This window comes from Haliotis rufescens, unplaced genomic scaffold (genome assembly GCF_023055435.1).
Source record: "Haliotis rufescens isolate VD_foot unplaced genomic scaffold, xgHalRufe1.0.p SCAF_1, whole genome shotgun sequence".
NCBI classification, from domain to species: Eukaryota; Metazoa; Mollusca; class Gastropoda; order Lepetellida; family Haliotidae; genus Haliotis; species Haliotis rufescens.
In genome coordinates, this window is record NW_025963779.1 from 70,202,847 (window position 1) to 70,223,745 (window position 20,899).

The window sequence follows — 20,899 nt, forward strand, 5'->3', positions numbered from 1 at the left end:
AACCAACACGATGCACACGGTTAATAATAATGAAGTAACCAATATTTATTCAATGTAAAACAAGTTGCATGCATCATGAAAACGACAAAGCTTTTATTAGGTTTCAAGTACATATATTATTCAAATAATTACCCTTAATGTTAGAGGAATGGCATATATTCATGTTGTATAACAGATGTACATCGCGTGTCCAGAGAACATGGCGGCGCCCACAGAGAACAACATTCGTTTTTCGTTTATTGCATAAATCTTCACAAATTACAGATGATGACAATCTAAGAGCAACAAACCGTCTTTATTTGTGCAGCTGACATCTCTTTGGATATCATTTTGAAACCTAGAAAGTTTGGGGATTGTGCCAGTGTCAGCTGTAGTCGAAGGTAGGCTGCGTAAGCATGTTTGTCATTTTTCGCCTGTCACGAATAACTCGAGTTTACTGTGCGTATTTTCATGTTGAGGAGGAGCAAAGCAGCAGTAATTACCCCAGTTACCTCCTCACACTAATCAAATAGGGAGTGCGACTTGACTCAATAACGATGAAATGATATCATTTGTTCAGCATGTTCAGTATTGTCTTGATATAACTGTGACGCTATTTTTCAGGGCATTATCATTTGCAGAAGACCGAGGTCTTCCATTAACTGCCCGACAAAGGAGGGCCGTTGAAAAGACCGAGGGCTTCTGCAAATGATAATGCCCTGAAAAATAGCGTTACCGTTATTATAGCTGAAATGGATGGAATTGGTTATCAAACAAAAAGAAACTACAATATCGGTTTTGAAACATTTACTGCAATCAACACAAATGTCACAGACCCACTTTTACAAAAGGTGGAAACGTCATAGAACAAACCAGATGATGTCACTATTGAACGTGACATCACCTTTCCCTACCCTATGACGTCACCTAAAAACAGTTGTGATAATGGCCCGTCGTCAAGCAATATGAGGGCATATTATCAATTTACAGTGGCGTGCTGATTTCTGATAACATGCGGGTGGTTTAATGATAATTTTGTCCATTTTAGCTATGATAACAGTTAAAACCAGATAACGTTCCAAGAAAAGTAAAGCAGGAAAGAATTCCTTTCATTCCCCCACCTGTATGTGGGTAATATAAGAAAAAAAGGAACAGCCTGTAGGAGCAGTCAGCCAAAACATATATGGTCCCAGGATTCCAGTACTGATCATGCAGGAGTAAAACAGGGGTAATTATCAGGAGTAAAACAAACTGGGAACCAGTATTTATCATGTTATTGGAATGTAATTTCATCATTTACAATATTTAACATTGTCATATGCTTAATCAATCAATTAATAAATCACTGTGAATACACAATGCCATTTTCATTTTTGTGGAAGCCTCGGTGGCTGAGTGGGTTAGATCGCTGACTTTGTGTGCTGGCGATTAGGTGCCTCACTCTGCCAAGTGTGGGTTCGAATCCCGGACGGGACTCAACCCAAAAAAGTACTAGAATCTGTACTTTACTAAGAAAGTGTTATCCCAAATATAACATCTGTTACAATAAATCACTGATTAGCAGAAACCACAATAAAACATAAATTATGTGTGACTCACGACAGAGTTAATTCTCATCATGCTCCTGAGAAGTTGTTGTACTGAATTCTAAAGGTGTTCCAACTCAACAATGAAGGAAAGAAGAAAATGTATAAGCTTGTGAAAATATGTTTAAGGCAATATTGATTTATATTGAGCAGTTTATCGTGGGGGCTTCATACAGGTCATAAATGTGAGCATCATGTGCATGTGCAGCTCCTCAGCCCCAGAACAGCCTTAAATATACAATGCATCATTTGAGTTTGGGTATTAAGAAGAGCTTAAGCATTGTCTGACAGTGTGCAATGATGTACTTACATATTAAGACAAAACAAATTTGTCATTTAAGGTTAGCATGTATTATTTCTATTTACAGGAATTGAAGGATAAATGGAAGATTAAGCTAATCATCTGATCATCACTCTGTCACCATGCCTTGGGGACAAGTTGTCATTGGGCCTCCAGGGTCGGGCAAAACAACATACTGTACTGGCATGTCCGAATTTCTAACTGGTCTAGGCAGAGAGGTTGCCGTGGTGAATCTAGATCCAGCCAATGACACACTGCCTTACAAATGTGCTGTGGACATCTCTGATCTGATTACACTGAGTGATGTCATGGACAACTTGAAACTCGGACCTAATGGAGGACTGATTTACTGCATGGAATATCTGGAAAAGAATTTAGACTGGTTGAAAGAACAACTTGAGAAGGTCAAGGTCAATTACATATTGTTTGACTTCCCTGGTCAGGTTGAACTGTACACGCATCACAACTCTGTCCGCAATGTGTTGGCAGAGCTACAGAAGTGTGGCTACAACCTGGTGGCTGTGCATCTGGTTGACTCCCACTACTGCAACGATGCAGGCAAGTTTGTGTCGGTGTTGCTCACATCGCTGTCAACCATGCTGCAGATGGAGTTGCCTCATGTCAATGTGTTGTCAAAGGCAGACTTGATAGAGAGGTATGGGAAGTTGGCATTCAACCTTGATTTCTACACTGAGGTGCTTGATCTCAACTTTCTGTTGGAACATCTGCAGGTGAGGGGTAAGGGAGATAATCACTGGTGGCAATAATTTCAGTTTGCAGACATTGTTGATGTTTTTGAGCTGTGTTCATTGGGTCATTTTTCACGTGATCAAACATGATGACAGTATTTCTGTGCAAATGAAGATATTTGTTTATTTATTTCAATTAAAAAGATCACTTAATAATCAGAGTTGATGTACACAGTCTGCTCAAATAAATTGTTGTTATTAAATTTCTTGCTCATCGAAGGAGGTCTAGAATTGAATCTTTGATTGGCATTAAGGGAACATGAGACATGATACTTGAAGGATGACAACAGCATTACTACATTTCTGTGGTAGATTACATGGCTGCTTCTTGCCGCTCAACTCTGCTGGGATTCCGGCGCAGTTTCCAAAACATATCCCCTAAGTGTCATACATGTCAAGGGGTGAGAATGTGCCATGGATCTGTGAAATTCCGCGGAGTTTGTTATGTCAAGTGTCATTTTTGTCATACATGCAATTACAATATACACATAAATCATATAGTCCCACAGACAAACTTTTGAAAAACAACATTCTCATCCCTGCATGTTGTAAGATTATAAGAGCCAAAAATATGATGGACAGTAGTTGCAGTGTGTGGCCTGGTTGATTGTGTGCCATCATACCCTATACATAGTTGCTCAACCACATTGTTGTGTGGTTCCATTAATTACAAGCCTCTGTGATGAAGCTGAAATGTTGGTGACTGTGGCATAAAACAGCATTCAGTAGGCTCTCTGAAGGTGCAAGAAGTAGCCCTAAAACCATCAACAATGTGAAGTCATCATCCATAGAATTCCCTCTCACTGTCATCAACTTGCAAAGTTTTGATTTATTAATTAGAATGAACCATTGATATATATATTCACAAACATGGTTAATTAGGTATAATGACTGTGAGGGTGAACTGCCCTTTATCTATTCAGGATGATCCAGTCTTCCAGAAGTACAAGAAGTTGAACGAGGCCCTGATTGGTGTGATCCAGGACTACAGTCTGGTCTCCTTCGTGATGCTCAACATACAGGTACTGTAGCCCACCTTGACATGGCTGCAAGTTCACATTGGAGATGTTGCTACTTTGACAAATAGCCCAGAAATAGTGTGATGTGCTGATAGAAACAAACTGAAGCATCAGCTTTCAAAAGGAAAGCATGCATTTGGCCATGTATTGGAATGAGTAGGTAATGTAAAGAGGGAGCTAGCCTTGTCGTGTGCCACTGGGTTGTAACCATGTTAGATAGGTCTGTCATACTTTTATGCATGAAGATTGACCATTATTGTTTGTCTTCTTGATATCATATCACCTGAAATGATATAATATATTATAAAATATGTAACCTCATGCAAGAAATTCTTACATTTAAATGTAGTCAAAACAAGATGGATCGTTAGCATGGTGTAGATGAATTCATTAATGTTGGATGAGGTCTACCGACCAGAATAGGAACACTGTTAGAATTTTTTTTTTTTTATCTTTTTCAGACTGACAAAGATCAACCGTTTTCACTTCTTTTATCATGTATTATTATAGTATACTTCTCACAAGAAATTGTGCAACAAGAGTGATTGATAATTTCTGAGTTCTGTTCATTATATTGAAGACAAATATTTTTCACTTGCTAACCAATCAAATTGCTGGAAAGTGGACAATTCCATGCGATGCTGTCATCTGAGGTTCGCAACAGAATGAAAATCATGTGGGGATCTGGGTTATAGTTTATTTCCTATACTGGTCGGAAAAGAGAACAAAATGGATGGTGTGGTGAGACTTGGTGACATGGTTGATTGCATGTCATTGTACCCTGATCACTGGTTTGTTTGATTCAGAGTAGCTTATTTACAGTCCTCCGTCACATAACTGAAATGTTGCTGAGTGCGGCATTAAACAACAACAGATTGTAGCAGTATGAACTATCTCAGTATCAGTGTCCCTCTGAAAGGTCGGGTGGTATGTATTGAAGTATGTCTCTATGTGACCAGGACAAGGAGAGTGTGCTGCGTGTGATGAAGTCGGTGGACAAGGCTAATGGCTACGTGTTCGGGGACACGGAGGAGAGGAACATCCAGTCTCTGCTCTCCTGTGCTGTGGGGGCGGAGTTTGAATACGACAAGATCAAAGATGTCAGGGAGAAGTACATGGACGTTGACGCCAAGACAGAAGATCAAGATGACTCTTCATGACAATGGGATCGATTTGTTATTTCGGGGTTCAAGTGCTGTCAAGTCTGTTTGTTATACCCATGAAGTGGATTGTGTATGTCATTGTAGAATGGGTCTTTAGCAACCCATGCTTGCCGTAAATGGCGACTATGCTTGTCGTAGTGACGATTAACGGGATCAGGTAGTCAGGCTTGCTGACTTGGTTGATGCATGTCATTGTATCCCAATTGCGTGGATTGATGCTTATGATGTCAATCACTGGAATGTCTGGTCCAGACTCGATGATTTACAGATCGCCGTCATATAGCTGGAATATTGCTGAATGCAGCGTTAAACAACAAACAAACTAAACCAAAACCATGTGGTACAGAGGTGGACACAGTTCTTGAAATTGAGAATTCTTAACTTCGGTATGTGTGTGAGTCAAATCAGACAGTCAGACAAGGATCGTGAGAAAACTGATAACTTATTATCTCAGTAATACAAAATAGTCTTTGGGGGGTTCATGTTGAAGTCAATATGTCATACTGTTGTTTACTTGTATGAGATGCATTCCAGGCTGCTATATACGGTATATATAAACACATTGACGTACTTAGATTAATCAAATATTCCTCGATGCACAGCATTATCCAGCATGCACTCGTTATCAGGCAAGCCAGAACTACAACATGAACTTGTTTCGCTGTTGGGTTGAGAAATATGGACTCGTCCACCGTTTAGGGTACTGGGTACCTTTCTGTATTCTGATTTTGTCTAGGATACATATCTGTAGTACATATCTGTAGTACGAGTACAGCTTGTATGTGTATTACGGCTCGTACCTGTGCCGACAACGGCCCCTTCAGTCTGGTTAACATGGTGACTTGTGAATGGGAAAGTGTGTTAATAAAAATGATCGTGACCCCTGTAGAACCGAACAACTTATCCTGGCATACTCTGGATGAGGGTCCTGATGGTAACCCTGAGGGTCTGAGTCTTAAGCCATTCTTAAGACACAGGTCTATTCCACAAAGTGATAGAAGCGCTAAGGTGATCACAACTCCCATACGTTATCACAGACTTACAACTCTCGTAGCACTACGATTGATTTGTGGAACAGGCCCCTGACTGGATGGTCCTGTTTGTGAGGCTCTACAGCGTGCATTCTTGTTTGAGATCTTATATTTTTATACAAACTCATCGTATATGTAAAAAATATTTCAAGATGCTACAATTTGTTTCTGTTTTATTTGATCAAGTAACAACAAAGAAAGTGTGACAACAAGACCACACACAGTTAAAAAACACCAATTTGGTAACCATGGTAACAAGTTGGAATATTTTGGGATTCTTTATACTTGCATATATATAAGCATTCTGTACAATAAATACATAAAAATGTACAAGAATATAAATTGAGGTATTGCCATGGTAACACAAGAAGAGCTTTGACACAACCTCAGACTTTTTATGACCAACAAAGCAATCTACATGGCAAAATACATTAATTAAAAAAATATCTAACTACAAATATCACACATACAAACACAACAGATTAGAAATGAAGAGTTTCTTTCTGAAACCAAACCATAAATAACTGATTCTTTGTAAGGATTGAAGTGACAGTGCACAGGGATATTTGACTTGATTGTTGTGTAGTACTGTTCTCACTAGTTTAAACTGAGCAGGGAAGGTTGTAACACTGACCATCCTGGTGTTTTCATGCCGCAGTCAACATGGAAACAAAGAGCTTCAAGGAACATGTGAAAAATTTGAAATGACCCAGGGATTTATCTAGACCTCCGACGAGGCCGGTATTTTGCCCAAACTGTGCAGCAGATGTCAGTATAATTTACCTTATTGGAATTAAAATGTCCCAATTCATGCTGTATAGTGATAACTAATGTTACGGCTTTGTGGAGGTGACTTGTATTTCACTTACCAATTGGAGAAATTGGATTTCTTCCCCAAGTTACCAAGTTACTAAGTTTGGAAAAATCCATGAGTGAACAAAATGTGACAAATACTCGGTTGAACATGTTGAAGGCTTGGATTTATAACTCCAGAGAATGCAGGCAGCTGTCTTCTGTTTTTAAGGATATCTCTCTCAGCCCTTTACTGATGGATCAGTAGATGTTACAGGGAATACAAAATCGCCTGTAAATCTCAGGGATAGCACATATTCCTGTCATTTGTCTTTTAAGATTCTGTCCTTTTGTCACGCACAGGAATTGAGTAAGTGAGTGAATTAAATTATGATGCATCAGCATTTTTTAAGGTAGTTTATTTAAAGAAATGCTTATAATAACAGGGGAAGAATTCTAGCTGATGAAATGCAGAATAAACAAGAACAATATTATTCAAGGGAATATGTTTGAAGACATTATGAGATGCGTACTACAATTAAATGTGCCCTAAAGGAGAAAGAAAGAATATTATAATAAAATTTCATTTTAGAGAATGAGTAGTAAAATATTACTGTATCAGGTAATAGGAATAATTCCTAACAATTTCAGTGATGATGTATGTATATTCCCTGAGTGAATCAGGCATTGAACATAATCCCTGAAATATTTCACATATTCCCTGTTTAAATACTTTCCTGTAACATATACACTACACAAAAGATGTCACATGACTACAGTTACTCGTCATGCCAAAGCAGTTAAGAACACCTGATGCCATGCCATGCCATGACAGATTAACATTAGTCAGATGAAATAAGCAGGCGTTCTGTAACTTCTTTTGAGTAGTATACAAACAGCTCTACAGGACACTTTTTTTTGTGGATAACAACTTCCTATATTCTTTGGACCGCCTCAGGGGTCTAGTGGTAGAGCGTCCGCCCGGAGAGCGGAAGATCCGGGGTTCGATCCCCGACCGCGTCATACCAAAAGACGTTAAAAGATGGTACTTGTTGTTACCCTGTCTGGCGCTCGGCATTAAGGGGCTAAAACAAGGACCGATCGGCTCGGAGTCAGTATACCGTGTCTGAGTGGGGTATTCATGTTAAACTGCGGCATGGTATCTCAGTGAGCTAGCACTATAAATCGGCATCAGTTCGGACTTGTACAAGCAGACACACACACACGTGCATGCACGTCGCTATATTAGTGCAATAATCTTGGACGCCACCTTAAACCCAATTTCACCTCACCTTTGGAACAACGTTTCAGAGCTTGAACTTGTCCCTTCATCTTTCATTCACCGGATGAAGTGGCAAGTTGAAGCTCAGAAACGTTGTTACAAAGAATAAAAGAAGTTGTTATCCATAATAAAGTGTCATGTTTTCCCTTCTTCTAAACGCCTATTAAAGACTACATACAAGTCAACCACAACACAGGCACTTGAGTGCCCGACGGACCTCTCTACAGCACAGCCAACAGAGTGGGACAAGGAAGGACTTCGCAAGGACAAGCCACATTGTCAGCTGGCTAATCATGTGCAGCTGGACACACTTCTGATGGGTAGGACAGGGGTAGGAGATGGTAGCAAACTCCAGGACGAAGTATGGCGTGTACAAGGCGACAGTGATGAAGATTGCCGAAATGGCGTCAAGAGGTACCTGGATGTGCTCACCATAGAACAGCAGATTTCGGGACAGGTATCCAGGAAGATGGACATACACCATCATGATGGTTGATGCTAAGATGCATAATAACTGTGGGAAGTAACTGAAAATCACGTACAGGTGGGCCGATGTTTCATCCCTCACAACCCTGGTACATGTAAGCACAGATGAGTTACGGGGGGAAGTGGCTCCAAAGTGCAGTGGCACAAGTGTTATTATGGACAGTAGCCAGATAACGAAACCAAGAACCATTGGCATGATGACCTCGGCTTTGTTAGGAGCGTAATGGTGGTGTGACGTGATTCTGTGGATGTAGAAGACGTTGATGAGGAAGAGGCCGAGACACGTGACTGACGGGACTAGGGACGTCCGGAACAGCGTCAAGGTGTTGAAGGTATGGCAGGAGAAGATCCAGTCATGCCTGAAGGTGACGTCCAGAAGGAGTGGACACACCAGAAGCCCCATGAGGAGGTCTCCAACAGCAACATTCAGGATGAGAAGGTGTTTGGTAGACTGCCTGAGGACCGGGGAGATGGTGATGAGGAGTATCAACAGCACGTTGAAAACAATTATGAGGAAGGTGAACAGCGTGAGGAGTCCTTGACCTTCATACTTCTCTGTGCCCCCCAACAGCATCTGAAACGACAATATTAATTTAAGGCCAGGCTTTTTTTGAAAACTTGGTTCATGACCTGCTGATTCCAAAAAAAATTAAATGTGAAAAAAACAAAACAGTAACACCTCACCCACCCACCCACCCTCCTCCCGGCACTTGGGATAAAGTGTATAAAACAAAGACTGGTCGGCTCAGAGTTGGTCCTGTGGCTTAGTAGGGTATGTGTAGCATGTATCCTCGTTGGCTAGCACTATAGCACAAGCAACCACACACAAATGCATGCACGTCAGTATATTAGTGCAATAATCTTTAATGCGACGTTGAACCCAACTTCGCACATGGGCGCGGACAAGAACTAAAATGTTAGAATGTGCTTAATGCGCCAAATCCACAGTCCGCTTCCACACCCCATTATGTTTTGCCTCTATTGTCTTATACATCAGAGTGAAGTACAAGTATCCTGTGCAATGACAATCCTTGTTTGCATTTTATTACCCGTACCCAGCCAGCCCTCTCGCCGTCCTAATTCCACGTCAGTAATTGTGAGCACATTTATGCTTCTACCGCTTGTATTACAATGGGCGACAGTTCCCACAAACACGCCAGAGTTTGCCAACTGTAGCAGTCAGTGCCAGGAATTCTGGAGCATTCCGACTCTACTGTATGGGGTTGACGACCCGCGTTGACGCTGATGGATGTTAGAGTATGTTACAACGCCGGGTCCCCGAAGGGGGTGCGTGATTCGTGTATTGCTTTCCGTGTTCTGGACAAATGGTTGTTACCAAATGATTACTTCAAAGTGTGTTTGTGTGGAGGTACGTTTGAAGAATGTAGAGCCCAGGAACATGGTGTAGATTACACGAGACATCCAGGAAGACCGAGTGCACGTGCACCGACATATGAAAAGCGATTCACCTTCAGTCGAAAAAATGTATTCCATGTGTGAAATTCCGAGTCATTCTAACGTGCATTTGTTGGAATTTTTTTTTAGTTTTTAGGGGGGGGGGGGGGGGAGGGATATGTTATAGGCAGTTTAATTATCATAGAGAGGATTTTCAGATTTTTTACCCCTCCATTTTAAAAATGCTGGATCCGCCCTTGGTGTGTACGGCGGATTCTGGCGCAGACACCCAGAGTCACATGTGGTCCCTGGTTTATGATGTTGGCGCCAGACCCCGAACGTAGCTTACGTCACTTGGGGTATTCCTCGAGCGAAAACAACTGAGAGGGACCAGGCTCGGGTCATTTCACAGTCCAAGTGGCATTCAAGTCGTTCAAAAACTGTGTCCGTCACATGAATTTTCATCATGACAATAAATCCCACCATCAAACCCTCCCTTCAAAGCGGCTTTAATCTCACTCACTCACTCACTCACTCACTCACTCACTCACTCACACCTCATGGAATCGACGGACTCGGCCTTTCGCCTGTTCCACATCCCTAACATATATGACCTTTCCATTGACCGACTTGGCCTAAAAGCCCAGTGTAAAGATCAACATCCGGGCTGAAAGATTATTTAATGAACATGTATCAGCATTCTATAGCTTTTAGAGGTTCCATCTTCTTTCTATTTGTCATATAACCGTTATCAAGAACCTTGATGATTGTGTTTCTAGTGAAATGGTTTAATAGCGCTTTGAACACGCAATGTTTAAATATAATCACGGCGTGTCAGTTTGATGATGGAGAGTAACAAAAATTGCGCATAAGTCGAACCCACGAATATGGCAAATTTGGTGTGACGCCAGTCCCGGATTTATACAAAGGGATTTGAACCCAGATTCCGGCGCAGCTGACGGATGCACAATCAAATATGGTGTTTATTAATACTACTGGGCCGCCGTGCCCCGATCCAAACAGTGTGGTGCAGTAGGAGTGAGTGAGTGAGTATTGTTTTACGCCGCTTTTAGCAATATTCCAGCAATATCACGGCGGGGGACACCAGAAATGGGCTTCACACATTGTACCCATGACGGGAATCGAACCCGGGTCTTCGGCGTGACGAGCGAACGCGTTAACCACTAGGCTACCCGACCGCCCCGTGGTGCAGTAGGAAGTGACTAAACTAATCGTGTCGGTCACTGTCGTCTGCTCGAGATACACGCACGTGCATATATACACTGCCAAGTAGATCTTGGAAGGATTTCCCGTCAAGTCAAAAAAACCTCACGATAGTGCTGCCATAGACAGTGAAAACACTGGATGTGTTTTTGAATATTCCGTAGACACTTGCGACTGTCAGAAAGCAGGTGATCTGTCAGTCTCAGACGTGTTTAATTACGGGTCTAGTCGTGCAAATGGCAAGCGTTTTTCAGTGGTTTCTGGCGACGTTGATAGGTTCACTAGCCCCGAATAAGGATACTTTCTATGTAGTTACGGCTGTGACATTTCTGGGATCACATTATTTTGATAAACCATATTTGCCAGTTTACCTATGTCAGTACGTATTACCAATAATTTGGTACCTCTGAATCTCAGGGGATCACAGAGCGGATTAAACCATCAGGACCCCATCTGGAAGTACAGACTACACTGATGACATGGCGGTTACAATGTGTGACCTGACTGAGTGTGTCCCGACGGCGGGATTCAGTGCTCATGCTATCAACCACTGGCCTAGACTCGACAAGTGACTACTTATGGTGTTGCCAACTGAGGGGTAAAACAACATTACCTCACTCACTCTAAACATTCAGTTCACAACAAACTACGTCACATGTGTATTGCTTAACGTCGCTCCCGCAATTTTCCAGCTATTATCTGTAATAATCGAGTCTGGACAAGACAATCCAGTGATTGACATTGTAAGCATCTATCTACACAGTTGGGGTATGTCACATGCGTACTGAAGACCAATTACAATTACCTGTTTCCCTTCAACAGCCGTAGTAGCTGGAATATTGCTGAGTGCGGCGTTTAACAACAAACAAACCCTTCAACATACAATGAGTTCGGAGCGTGTTAGTGAACAACAAATACGATGTACAATGTGTGTCACTGTTGGTACAGTTTCCCTGGTCTCTGTTAAGGTTTGTTTCAAAAACGAGTATGTACTTAACATCCATATTTTATATGTTCAATGTAATTGTACCCCTTGAAAACCCGGGTTAGAATTGGTCTTCAACAACCCATGCTTGTCCTAATAGGTGACTAACGGGACCGAATGGTCAGCCTCACTGACTTGGTTGATGCATGTCACCGTATCCCAAATGCGTAGATCGATGATCATGATGTCAATCACTGGATTGTCTGGTCCAGACTCGATTATTACAGACAGCCGTCGTTTAGCTGTAATATTGTGCTGAATGCAACAAACAAACCAAACCAAAACCATGTGGTACAGAGGTGGACACAAGAGTTCTTGAAATTGAGAATTCTTAACTTCGGTATGTGTGTGAGTCAAATCAGACACTCAGACGAGGATCATGAGAATACTGAAAACTTATTATCTCAGTAATACAAAATAGTGTATGGGGGGTTCATGTTGAAGTCAATAGATCTAGTATTTAGAACTTGTTTGGATATTTTGATAAAATAATGTATTTTGGTTAAATATTATACTGAAAAATGTGTTTTTAATAAACCTGCACTTTATGGCAATTAAGTAAATCATGTGTGTTTCCAAAAGGCTGTAGGTAAAAACAAAACAACGTTGCATATGTGATGTTCTGGTCACAAGAGGCGACTAACGGGATCGGGTGGTCAGGCTCGCTGACTTGGCTGATGAATGTCATCGTATCCCAATGACGTGGAACGATGCTCAATCACTGGATTGTCTCGTCCAGGCTCGATTATTTACAGACCGCCGTAATATAGCTGGAATATTGCTGAGTGCGGCGTTAAACAACAACCAAACAATGTAAATGTGTATGTATATATGCATCAACGTGCCAAAATGTACGTTCTCTTTGTATACCCTGTCCCAAGATGATACAATACTGAACAATTAATATTCTGTTTCCAGGGGACAGAGTACGGACACAACATGGATGACCCAGCGTACAATTGTACAGTACAAATAGAGTCCACCTACCTGTTGGTATTGAGGCCCCGCTGGGTAAGACACAAACATCGCGAGGTGATCTCGAGACAACATGTCGGTACTTCTGTACAGACGTCTAGCAAGGAGAATCTGACTTGAGTAAGCGAAGGTCTTGTGCCACGACACCAGCCGATTGTCAGTGCGGGGACAAAGTAGTTCTGTAGACAGCAGTGTGGCAGCCAGCCGACTGCAGTGCAATACTATCGTAAATATACCTGGGTGTAGTTTCCTTTCTTTGTTTGTTGTTACATGGGACACGCAATGATACATATACTGATACAAAAAATATAGGTACACGTAAGAATGTTGCAGAAAAGGTTTACAGCGTCGTTTAATACACATTTTTTGTTCGTTTGCTTGTTTATTTGTTGATTAACGCGCACTCAGCAATATTCAAGCTGTATGACGGCGGTCTGTAAATAATCGAGTCTGGACGAGACAATCCAGTGATTGAGCATCGTTCCACGCAATTGGGATACGATGACATGCATCAACCAAGTCAGCCAGCCTGACCACCCGATCCCGTTAGTCGCCTCTGACGACAAGCATAGTCGCCGTTTACAGCAAGCATGGGTTGCTAAAGATCTATTCTAACCGGGATCTTCAAATTTTTTATGTAGCAGGATGGTTGGGTAGTCTAGTGGTAAAAGCGTTTGCTCAGCATTCCACCCGGGTTCGATCCCCAAATGGGTACATTATGTAAAGACCATACATTCTTCAAATGCTCCGCTTTGTAGAGGCTGGGATATTGCTTCAGAGGGGTGTCAGAACGACATAAACTCACCATCTTCCCGAGGCAAGGGAGTAAACTGAATATACTTTGGTTGGACTAACGAGTCTATGCATAGTCCAATCAAAATTGCGCAACGAAATAGACATCCGGTTCATAAACAACATGGCGACTGCCGTGCAGATTTCCGTCGGTTGCAGGATTTGTAAAACATGATTACCGTCAAATAGGCGTTGACAAATAATTAATCAGCGTGCTCGAGTGATTTGATGCACTACAATGAAGATCTTGATTTATCAATCAGATCGTCTTGACTGGGCACCGCCATTTTGTTTGTAGCAAATGTCAGTGATACGAGAGGTGGAATCTAACTGGTCAAAAGCAGGGACATAGAAGGGACATAACTCATTATAGCCACTTGTGGCGCTACTATAGACACGAAATTCCAGCCTAGTTCGGCAAGGGTGGAAACTTGTACAGTCAGTTAAGTCCCTTGTCTCCGGAAGATTAAACTCACTCACTCACTCATCTTTTCGGTACATAGTATGGGATGTCAAACATCATGCTTTTGTGTTTGCTTATTTTTGTCCATCAGAATACATTATTCGGATATTGACTTCAGGTGTTGTACCACACAGTCACGCTAGTAAATCGACAGGGAAATGTGAGTCGCTTCAATACCAGTGTCTGTATGTTCTGTAGATTGTCTGGTCCAGACTCGATTATTTACAGACGGCCGTTATAAGTATGGAAGGACACGATATATAGATGAACAACTTCTTCATTACAAGTTAGGAGCGACGGTGAAGGTTTTAACACCCTTATGACGCAAGTAACAAGCAAGAAGTATTTCATCCATATATCTTATCTCTATTTGGTACTCCAACTTCGAAATGCCTTCAAAGAAGACGGCCTTGTAGTTTCAGGGTGATTCCGCAAATGCAAAACGTTAACGACGGACAGAGGACGGACAGCGCGACTATCTAAGCTCACTTGACGTTCAGTCAGATGAGCTTAAAATGTGTCTCCTGATGGTTAATTATTTGCGTTGGTTTGTTATGGGCAACATCTGCTGACATGTTTACTCCATGACATATCCAAACTATGCTGGCCAATATGTTGACAAGTTTACACCATGACATATCCGAACTATGCTGGCCCATATGTTGACAAGTTTACTCCATGACATATCCAAACTATGCTGGCCAACATGTTGACAAGTTTACACCATGACATATCCAAACTATGCTGGCCAATATGTTGACAAGTTTACACCATGACATATCCGATCTATGCTGGCCCATATGTTGACAAGTTTACTCCATGACATATCCGATCTATGCTGGCCAATATCTTGTCTGGTTTACTCCATGACATATGCGAACGATGCTGGCCAATATGTTGACAAGTTTACTCCATGACATATGCGAACGATGCTGGCCAATATCTTGACTGGTTTACTCCATGACATATGCGAACGATGCTGGCCAATATGTTGACAAGTTTACTCCATGACATATGCGAACGATGCTGGCCAATATGTTGACAAGTTTACACCATGACATATCCAAACTATGCTGGCCAATATGTTGACAAGTTTACTCCATGACATATCCGAACCGGTCTGGACAACACGTTGACCAGACCAGTTTCCCAAATGACATTTCGAAACTCACACTGACTTTTAATCCTAGAAATAGGATTATCTTTTATAAAAATATACATCTACAAAATAAAATTCAAATGAAGCACAGTACAATCCTTAATTTCACCGAGAGCATAGGCAATCTAGACCTGTCAAATCATTCTAGACTTGAGTTGGCAGACAAATCGGAACTGTGCTCGGCCAATTTCATTAACATCAGATCTTAGTACACACGAATATCTGAGAACATCCCCTCACAGGTCACGTCAGAAAGACCTGAATGGGGTGATGACTATACACTCTTCAAAAAAAAAGAAACGCACAGTTAGATTTTTAGTAAATTTATTGTACCTAATAAAGTCGATATATTTAATTTAATATAATACAAATAGGAAATTTTGGGGCTCGATAGTCACAACTTCTCGTTGTACAAAGGCATTGAAAACTGTTCATTGTCATGTCACATTAGGCCACAAGGTTGCGCTGAAATCAGTATCTCGGCTCTGCATCTCCTCGGCACTGACTGGATAAGTGTACGAATTCTGTACTGCGGAATTCTGCGCCATTCTGCTTGTAACGCGTTGGCCAGATGTGGGAGTGTCTGCGGCGTGTTCTAACGTTGACGTACACTTTGATCGAGTTCATCCAAGAGGTGTTCGATTGGGTTGATATCTAGAGATCTCGACGGCCAGGACAAGACGTTAATGTTGGCATTATTAAGGCAGTCTACCGTGACACGAGCTGTGTGCGGCAGAGCATTGTCCTGTTGAAACCGCTCCCTCAATGATTGGTGAGGTTGAAGAATTTGATTCATGTAGCGATTTGCTGTCAAATTTCCCTGAACCACAACCAAGTCAGATCTCGTGGTGTAGGATATGCCCCCCTCCCCCCCCCCCCCCACACACACACACACACACACACTCATTTCGACGATGATAAACACGTTGTCTTCCATCTCGCCGGTGAAGAAGAAATCGCGACCACACTCGTTTCCAGTTTCTCAATTTCCAAAGCTGTAAGGTATGGCACCAGCGCAAGCGTCGCAATCGATGGATCTGTTGCAACGATAAATGGTCTTCTGGGTCGGATTCCAGCCTCGCGAAGATGGTTCCTGACAGTCTGGTCCGATATCCTCTTCAAACTAGGGATGCGTCCTGCAGTCTCCGTAGCTGTGACACTGCGATGACGTAGGTGGAACAGTCGAATGTAGCGATCCTTTGGTAACTATTGGTCGGCCGGTTCTCGGACGGTCTGCAGTGGAATTGAACTGTGTGTATCTGTCCCAAAGGCGGCAAATGGTGCTGTGGTGGACGTTGAAGTGGCGTGCAACAGGAGACTGCGATTCCCCTCTTTGGATACGTCCTATGGCGATGTTCCGATCGGCAGCGTTGAGTCTCGGTATTTTCGAACTTGAAAAATGTTGACAATTGAATGACAAATTATTGGCTTATGCTTGACGTGTTATAGCCACTACCACGAGTTACGAATGCCATAACTTCCACGTGCATTTTGCTTTACTGTTTTCCTCCATGACATTTTTGAACAAGTGTGAAAACAATGCCTTTTAAGACAGTGCAAATCGACAATGGCTGTGTTTTGACGCACCGTTTGTCGAATATCAGGCCACCAACATTTTCCAATAACATATATCAAATTTATATACCGGATTTTTTGTGTAGTCAGGTTCAATGAACTACATACTACCAGTCCGTTTCTTTTTTGAAGAGTGTATGTTAGCCAGTGTACTTCTTGACGTATCGTAACTATGCTGTTCTATATGTTGGCAAGTTTCACGCATGGCATATCGGAACTGTGCTATAGTTTTATATGTTGGTCAGTTTACTTCTCGTATAGGAATTAATTCTGTAATATATATGCACAAGCTCCCGTGTTCTGATGGCATGCAAAGGGGAGTAATTCCGCTGTTAATTACACGGCGCCAGGGGGTTGAGTAATTGTTGTAAAGAGTAACCTAACTTTTGAAAGAAACTCCCATATGTATAATGATATGCGTACAGACGAAATACGTTATTCGGCAACAATCATAACAGGGAGTCACGCCCTGTCCTAGACTGGTTTACCTGCCCTAGAGCGCATGCGGTCCTCACCTGCAGCCGCCAGTCTGTCTCTAACCGACCTATTTCCTAATACAGCATTTCGCTGCGGTGAAACGTTGGTCCATTTCCGTGAAGCTAGTATGTCCGTCGAGAGGGCCTATAGCTTATCGCTTTGCGGGAAACGTTAACCCAATTTCCTTGTAGCGAGATATAAGCATTTTTGGACAGTTTGACTAATTGACGTGTCAGGCTGCAGGAGTAAACATATTTCCATTTGGGAGGTGGTTCATGGTTAAAAATAACAAACGCAGTCACAACGTTGTGGGTTTCAATTTTAACAATTTAACACACTCAGCCAAGGCACACATTTGTTCAATTATTACGACAATCTTTGGGTATTGGGAAATTTGTTCTGACCCAGAATCTTAACGGGCTTTTCATACGCAAGGTTAATTGGGTGTACACAATTCGCATGCTTACATTCCAGGGACCAGTTGAACAGCTCATCATCAGGGTTTGGAATCTCTCTGTCGGTGCGCAGAATCCTGTCCAGTCTGTTCAGGAATTCAGTGACAACCATGTTTAAATCCCCAGCATAAGACTCCACAGTTTTGGTCTTCAGCATGTGTCTGTCCACCACTCACCTCAGAGCATGCCAGGCCTCGCCCTCGCTGAATAGAGAGATGTATATGTAACAAGTGCTGACCCTATAGTACACGTGTAGTTGCAGGAAAATAGGGTGTCTTTCACTCTGAAATTAGGGGGCTAAGTTGTCTTTGTCGACCGAATTCTCTGTGCAACGTTGCGAACGTTATGATGGCCATAATCCTATAATTGTGGGTTCCCAAATCGCCCTCATTAAGTTACTGGGTTTGACATCACATACCGTGCTCGTGGGATTTACCAATGTGGTAAACGTCTAAGACCTAAGGCAACAAATTTCAGTTTAGAATGAAACTAGATGCTGGGGCAACAAGACTACGTCCTGGTGGCAATATCCAGCCTTATAGGATATAAACGTCCAATAGGTTCATTAACTTCAACAACAGTCTTTCAACAACCTTTCTTAGACCCGAATTGTTCCTGTGCTCGTGCCAAATGTCGACCGGTATGCGGGATGGATATTTCCCATCCTGCCTCAGTAGCGATTCCACGGCGTCCACATCCGTCAGGAACACAGCATCTAGGATCCCTAGTTTCTCGCGAAAGATTGGTCCATACGTCTCATGACGTTCTTGGATGGATTCATGCAGCCGTGATGCATTTCTCAAAGCGTGGAACAGCGTCCCGATTATGGGCCTAGGCTGGGAATCCGGGGTGATAAGTGATCTTCTCACGAAAGCTGGTCTTGATGTAATGTCAGATGAAATGTGAGATGAGACAGGCTTGCGCCTGCTCCACTTACATAGTCTAAATAGCTTCCAGCACTTTCCACACAGTGCTTTACCAGTCTTGTGTCACTTCAATACCACAGACTATTCCACATTTTTCTGAAATTCTTGATACCCATTCATGCTATTCCGGACTTTTACAGATAATTCAACCATCTAAATATGATAACTTCCTCATTACTGCTTACATGAAATACTTCTACATTCCTGACAACTAATCATTGTCTATAAAATGCAATGAACTTCTACTGAATTTCAACAGAAACAATATAATAAAGTTACAGTCATTGGTTAACAATAAACTACACTGCCATATAACACTCCCATTGAGTTCTATGTCAATGTAGGTAATATATGGAACTGTGCCATATTGCTGGCCATGTCAATAACTTGTCAAGTCGTAAATGTTACAGTTTCTGAAGTGCCTTAACCAATATACCACAAAATCATTTTCCAGACTTCTAACACCACACAGATGACACTGTATGAAGTTGCAAAGAATCCTCAGGTTCAGAGGAGACTTCTTGAGGAAGTGAACAGAGTTGTGCCCCCTGGCGAGCAGCCAACTGCAGAACACCTGAAAGATATGCATTACGTGAAGGCGGTTATTAAAGAAACTCTAAGGTGAGAGGGCTGGTTTTGTCAATATTTTCACCAGGGCATTATATATTCGTATTCATAAATTCTGTACCAGCATGACAGCGGTGGGGACTCGATTGGTCCAGCCATTTAAGGCGCCTTAACGTCACCGTGTAGAGCTGTGTCCCATGACCTATTCACTCTGAATACGACCCATGGTGTATCAACTTCCACCGTCCCGAGGCAAGGGAGTTGACTGACTAGAAGTGTTGTTTCCATTCTTGCAATGGGCGGTCGGGTAGCCAAGTGGTTAAAGCGTTTGCTCGTCACGCCGAAGACCCGGGTTCGAATCCCGACATGGGTATAATGCGTGAAGCCCATTTCTGGTGTCCCCCGCCGTGATATTGCTGGAATATTGCTTAAAGCGGCGTAAAACCAATTTCACTCACTCACAATTCCACTCTTGCCGAACCAAACTGGAATTTTTGACATCAATAATACATTATATATTTATTAATGTAATATGGTTGTATCAATAGTTCATTTTGTAATATCAATAATTCAACTTTTTACATTGACCGATCCATTGATTGTTCAGATTAGGAGTGTTATATCAGCAGAATGTCATGTTTAGCTTTTTAAATGGCAAAATGTCTTGAAATATATTATGTAAATAGCTTCGTAATAATTCTCACACAAGCACTGTGAAATATATCCATGAAGTTAAGCGGGTAGCCTATTAAATGTGGCATGTACAAAGAAGTATATTAATGATATTACAAGTTGGAATGTTAGATATCGGTAAATACGTTTCTGAAATTTCCTATCTAAAAATGATTTAGTGATATCCAAAATCACTCAATATCAAAGTGGTGATATCAGTAACTGAATTATTGAGGTCATAAAATGGTGAATAAATAATATAACGACACCTCAAATGGTCGTGGGCGCCATTGTGGTAAACGTCCTCATGCTTCACTTCTAGGGATTTTTCACATTAAACTAACTCGCCGTGTCACAACTACAGTTCAGCGGATCCCTGCAGGCCAAAGGGCTCTGACTCCTTAGACTACTGAGCCTTATGTGTTTCCATGTTAAGACCTCTTCATCTTTCAACATATCCTCTGCATGGTGTCATATTGCAGGATGTACCCTATTGGCGTCGTTGTTTTTCGGAAACTTCAAGCAGGATGCCACCATTCTTTGTTACAATATACCAAAAGGGGTGATCAGTCTATTTTTGCATCTATGTCCTGTACGACCGGGATTAGAGCTGGTCTTCTACAACCCGTCAGGCCCTCTGACTTTGCTCTCTAACTTGGTTGATGCATGTCATCGTATCCCAATTGCGTAGATTGATGTTCATAATGTCAATCACTGGATTGTATGCCTCAAACTCGATTATTTACAACCTGCCGTCATTTAGCTGGAATATTGCTGAGTGTGGCGTTAAACAAGCAAACAGATGTTAAGATTTAATTAATCACGGAGAAACAGATTATAAATGAG

At 41.9% G+C, this 20,899-nt stretch overlaps 2 protein-coding genes across 3 annotated transcripts; one reads left to right on the forward strand and one right to left on the reverse strand.

Annotated features, from left to right (window-relative positions):
* Positions 1–189: 189 nt before the first annotated feature.
* LOC124134046 (GPN-loop GTPase 2-like) lies at positions 190–5,986 on the forward strand. 2 transcript variants are annotated; one of them, XM_046498665.2, is made up of 4 exons: positions 190–389; positions 1,934–2,597; positions 3,539–3,637; positions 4,594–5,986. In XM_046498665.2, the coding sequence occupies exons 2-4, from the start codon at positions 1,989–1,991 to the stop codon at positions 4,792–4,794; spliced, it is 909 nt and encodes a 302-aa protein (XP_046354621.1). In that variant the 5' UTR covers positions 190–389; positions 1,934–1,988; the 3' UTR covers positions 4,795–5,986. The 2 variants fall into 2 exon arrangements, with proteins under 2 accessions (XP_046354621.1, XP_046354620.1); XM_046498664.2 differs by having other exon boundaries at positions 190–380.
* A 1,819-nt stretch (positions 5,987–7,805) lies between these two features.
* Positions 7,806–18,000, reverse strand: LOC124134146 (histamine H2 receptor-like). The gene is made up of 3 exons (XM_046498826.2): positions 17,864–18,000; positions 12,980–13,175; positions 7,806–8,962 (listed from the first exon to the last, which is right to left on the reverse strand). Exons 1-3 carry the CDS (start codon positions 17,998–18,000, stop codon positions 8,084–8,086), a joined length of 1,212 nt encoding a protein of 403 aa, XP_046354782.2. The 3' UTR covers positions 7,806–8,083.
* Between the last annotated feature and the right edge of the window lie 2,899 nt (positions 18,001–20,899).

Bases quoted from the DNA above. Each gene is read 5' to 3' on its own strand.
- LOC124134146 (XM_046498826.2), bottom strand. From the start codon at position 18,000: ATGGTTGTCACTGAATTCCTGAACAGACTGGACAGGATTCTGCGCACC. The intron at 13,176-17,863 runs GTATGAAAAGCC...ATTGCACTGCAG, and splicing joins GTACACCCAATTAACCTTGC to TCGGCTGGCTGCCACACTGC. The intron at 8,963-12,979 runs GTAGGTGGACTC...TTGTCGTTTCAG, and splicing joins CGGGGCCTCAATACCAACAG to ATGCTGTTGGGGGGCACAGA.
- LOC124134046 (XM_046498665.2), top strand. From the start codon at position 1,989: ATGCCTTGGGGACAAGTTGTCATTGGGCCTCCAGGGTCGGGCAAAACA. The intron at 2,598-3,538 runs GTGAGGGGTAAG...TTATCTATTCAG, and splicing joins TTCTGTTGGAACATCTGCAG to GATGATCCAGTCTTCCAGAA. The intron at 3,638-4,593 runs GTACTGTAGCCC...CTATGTGACCAG, and splicing joins TCGTGATGCTCAACATACAG to GACAAGGAGAGTGTGCTGCG.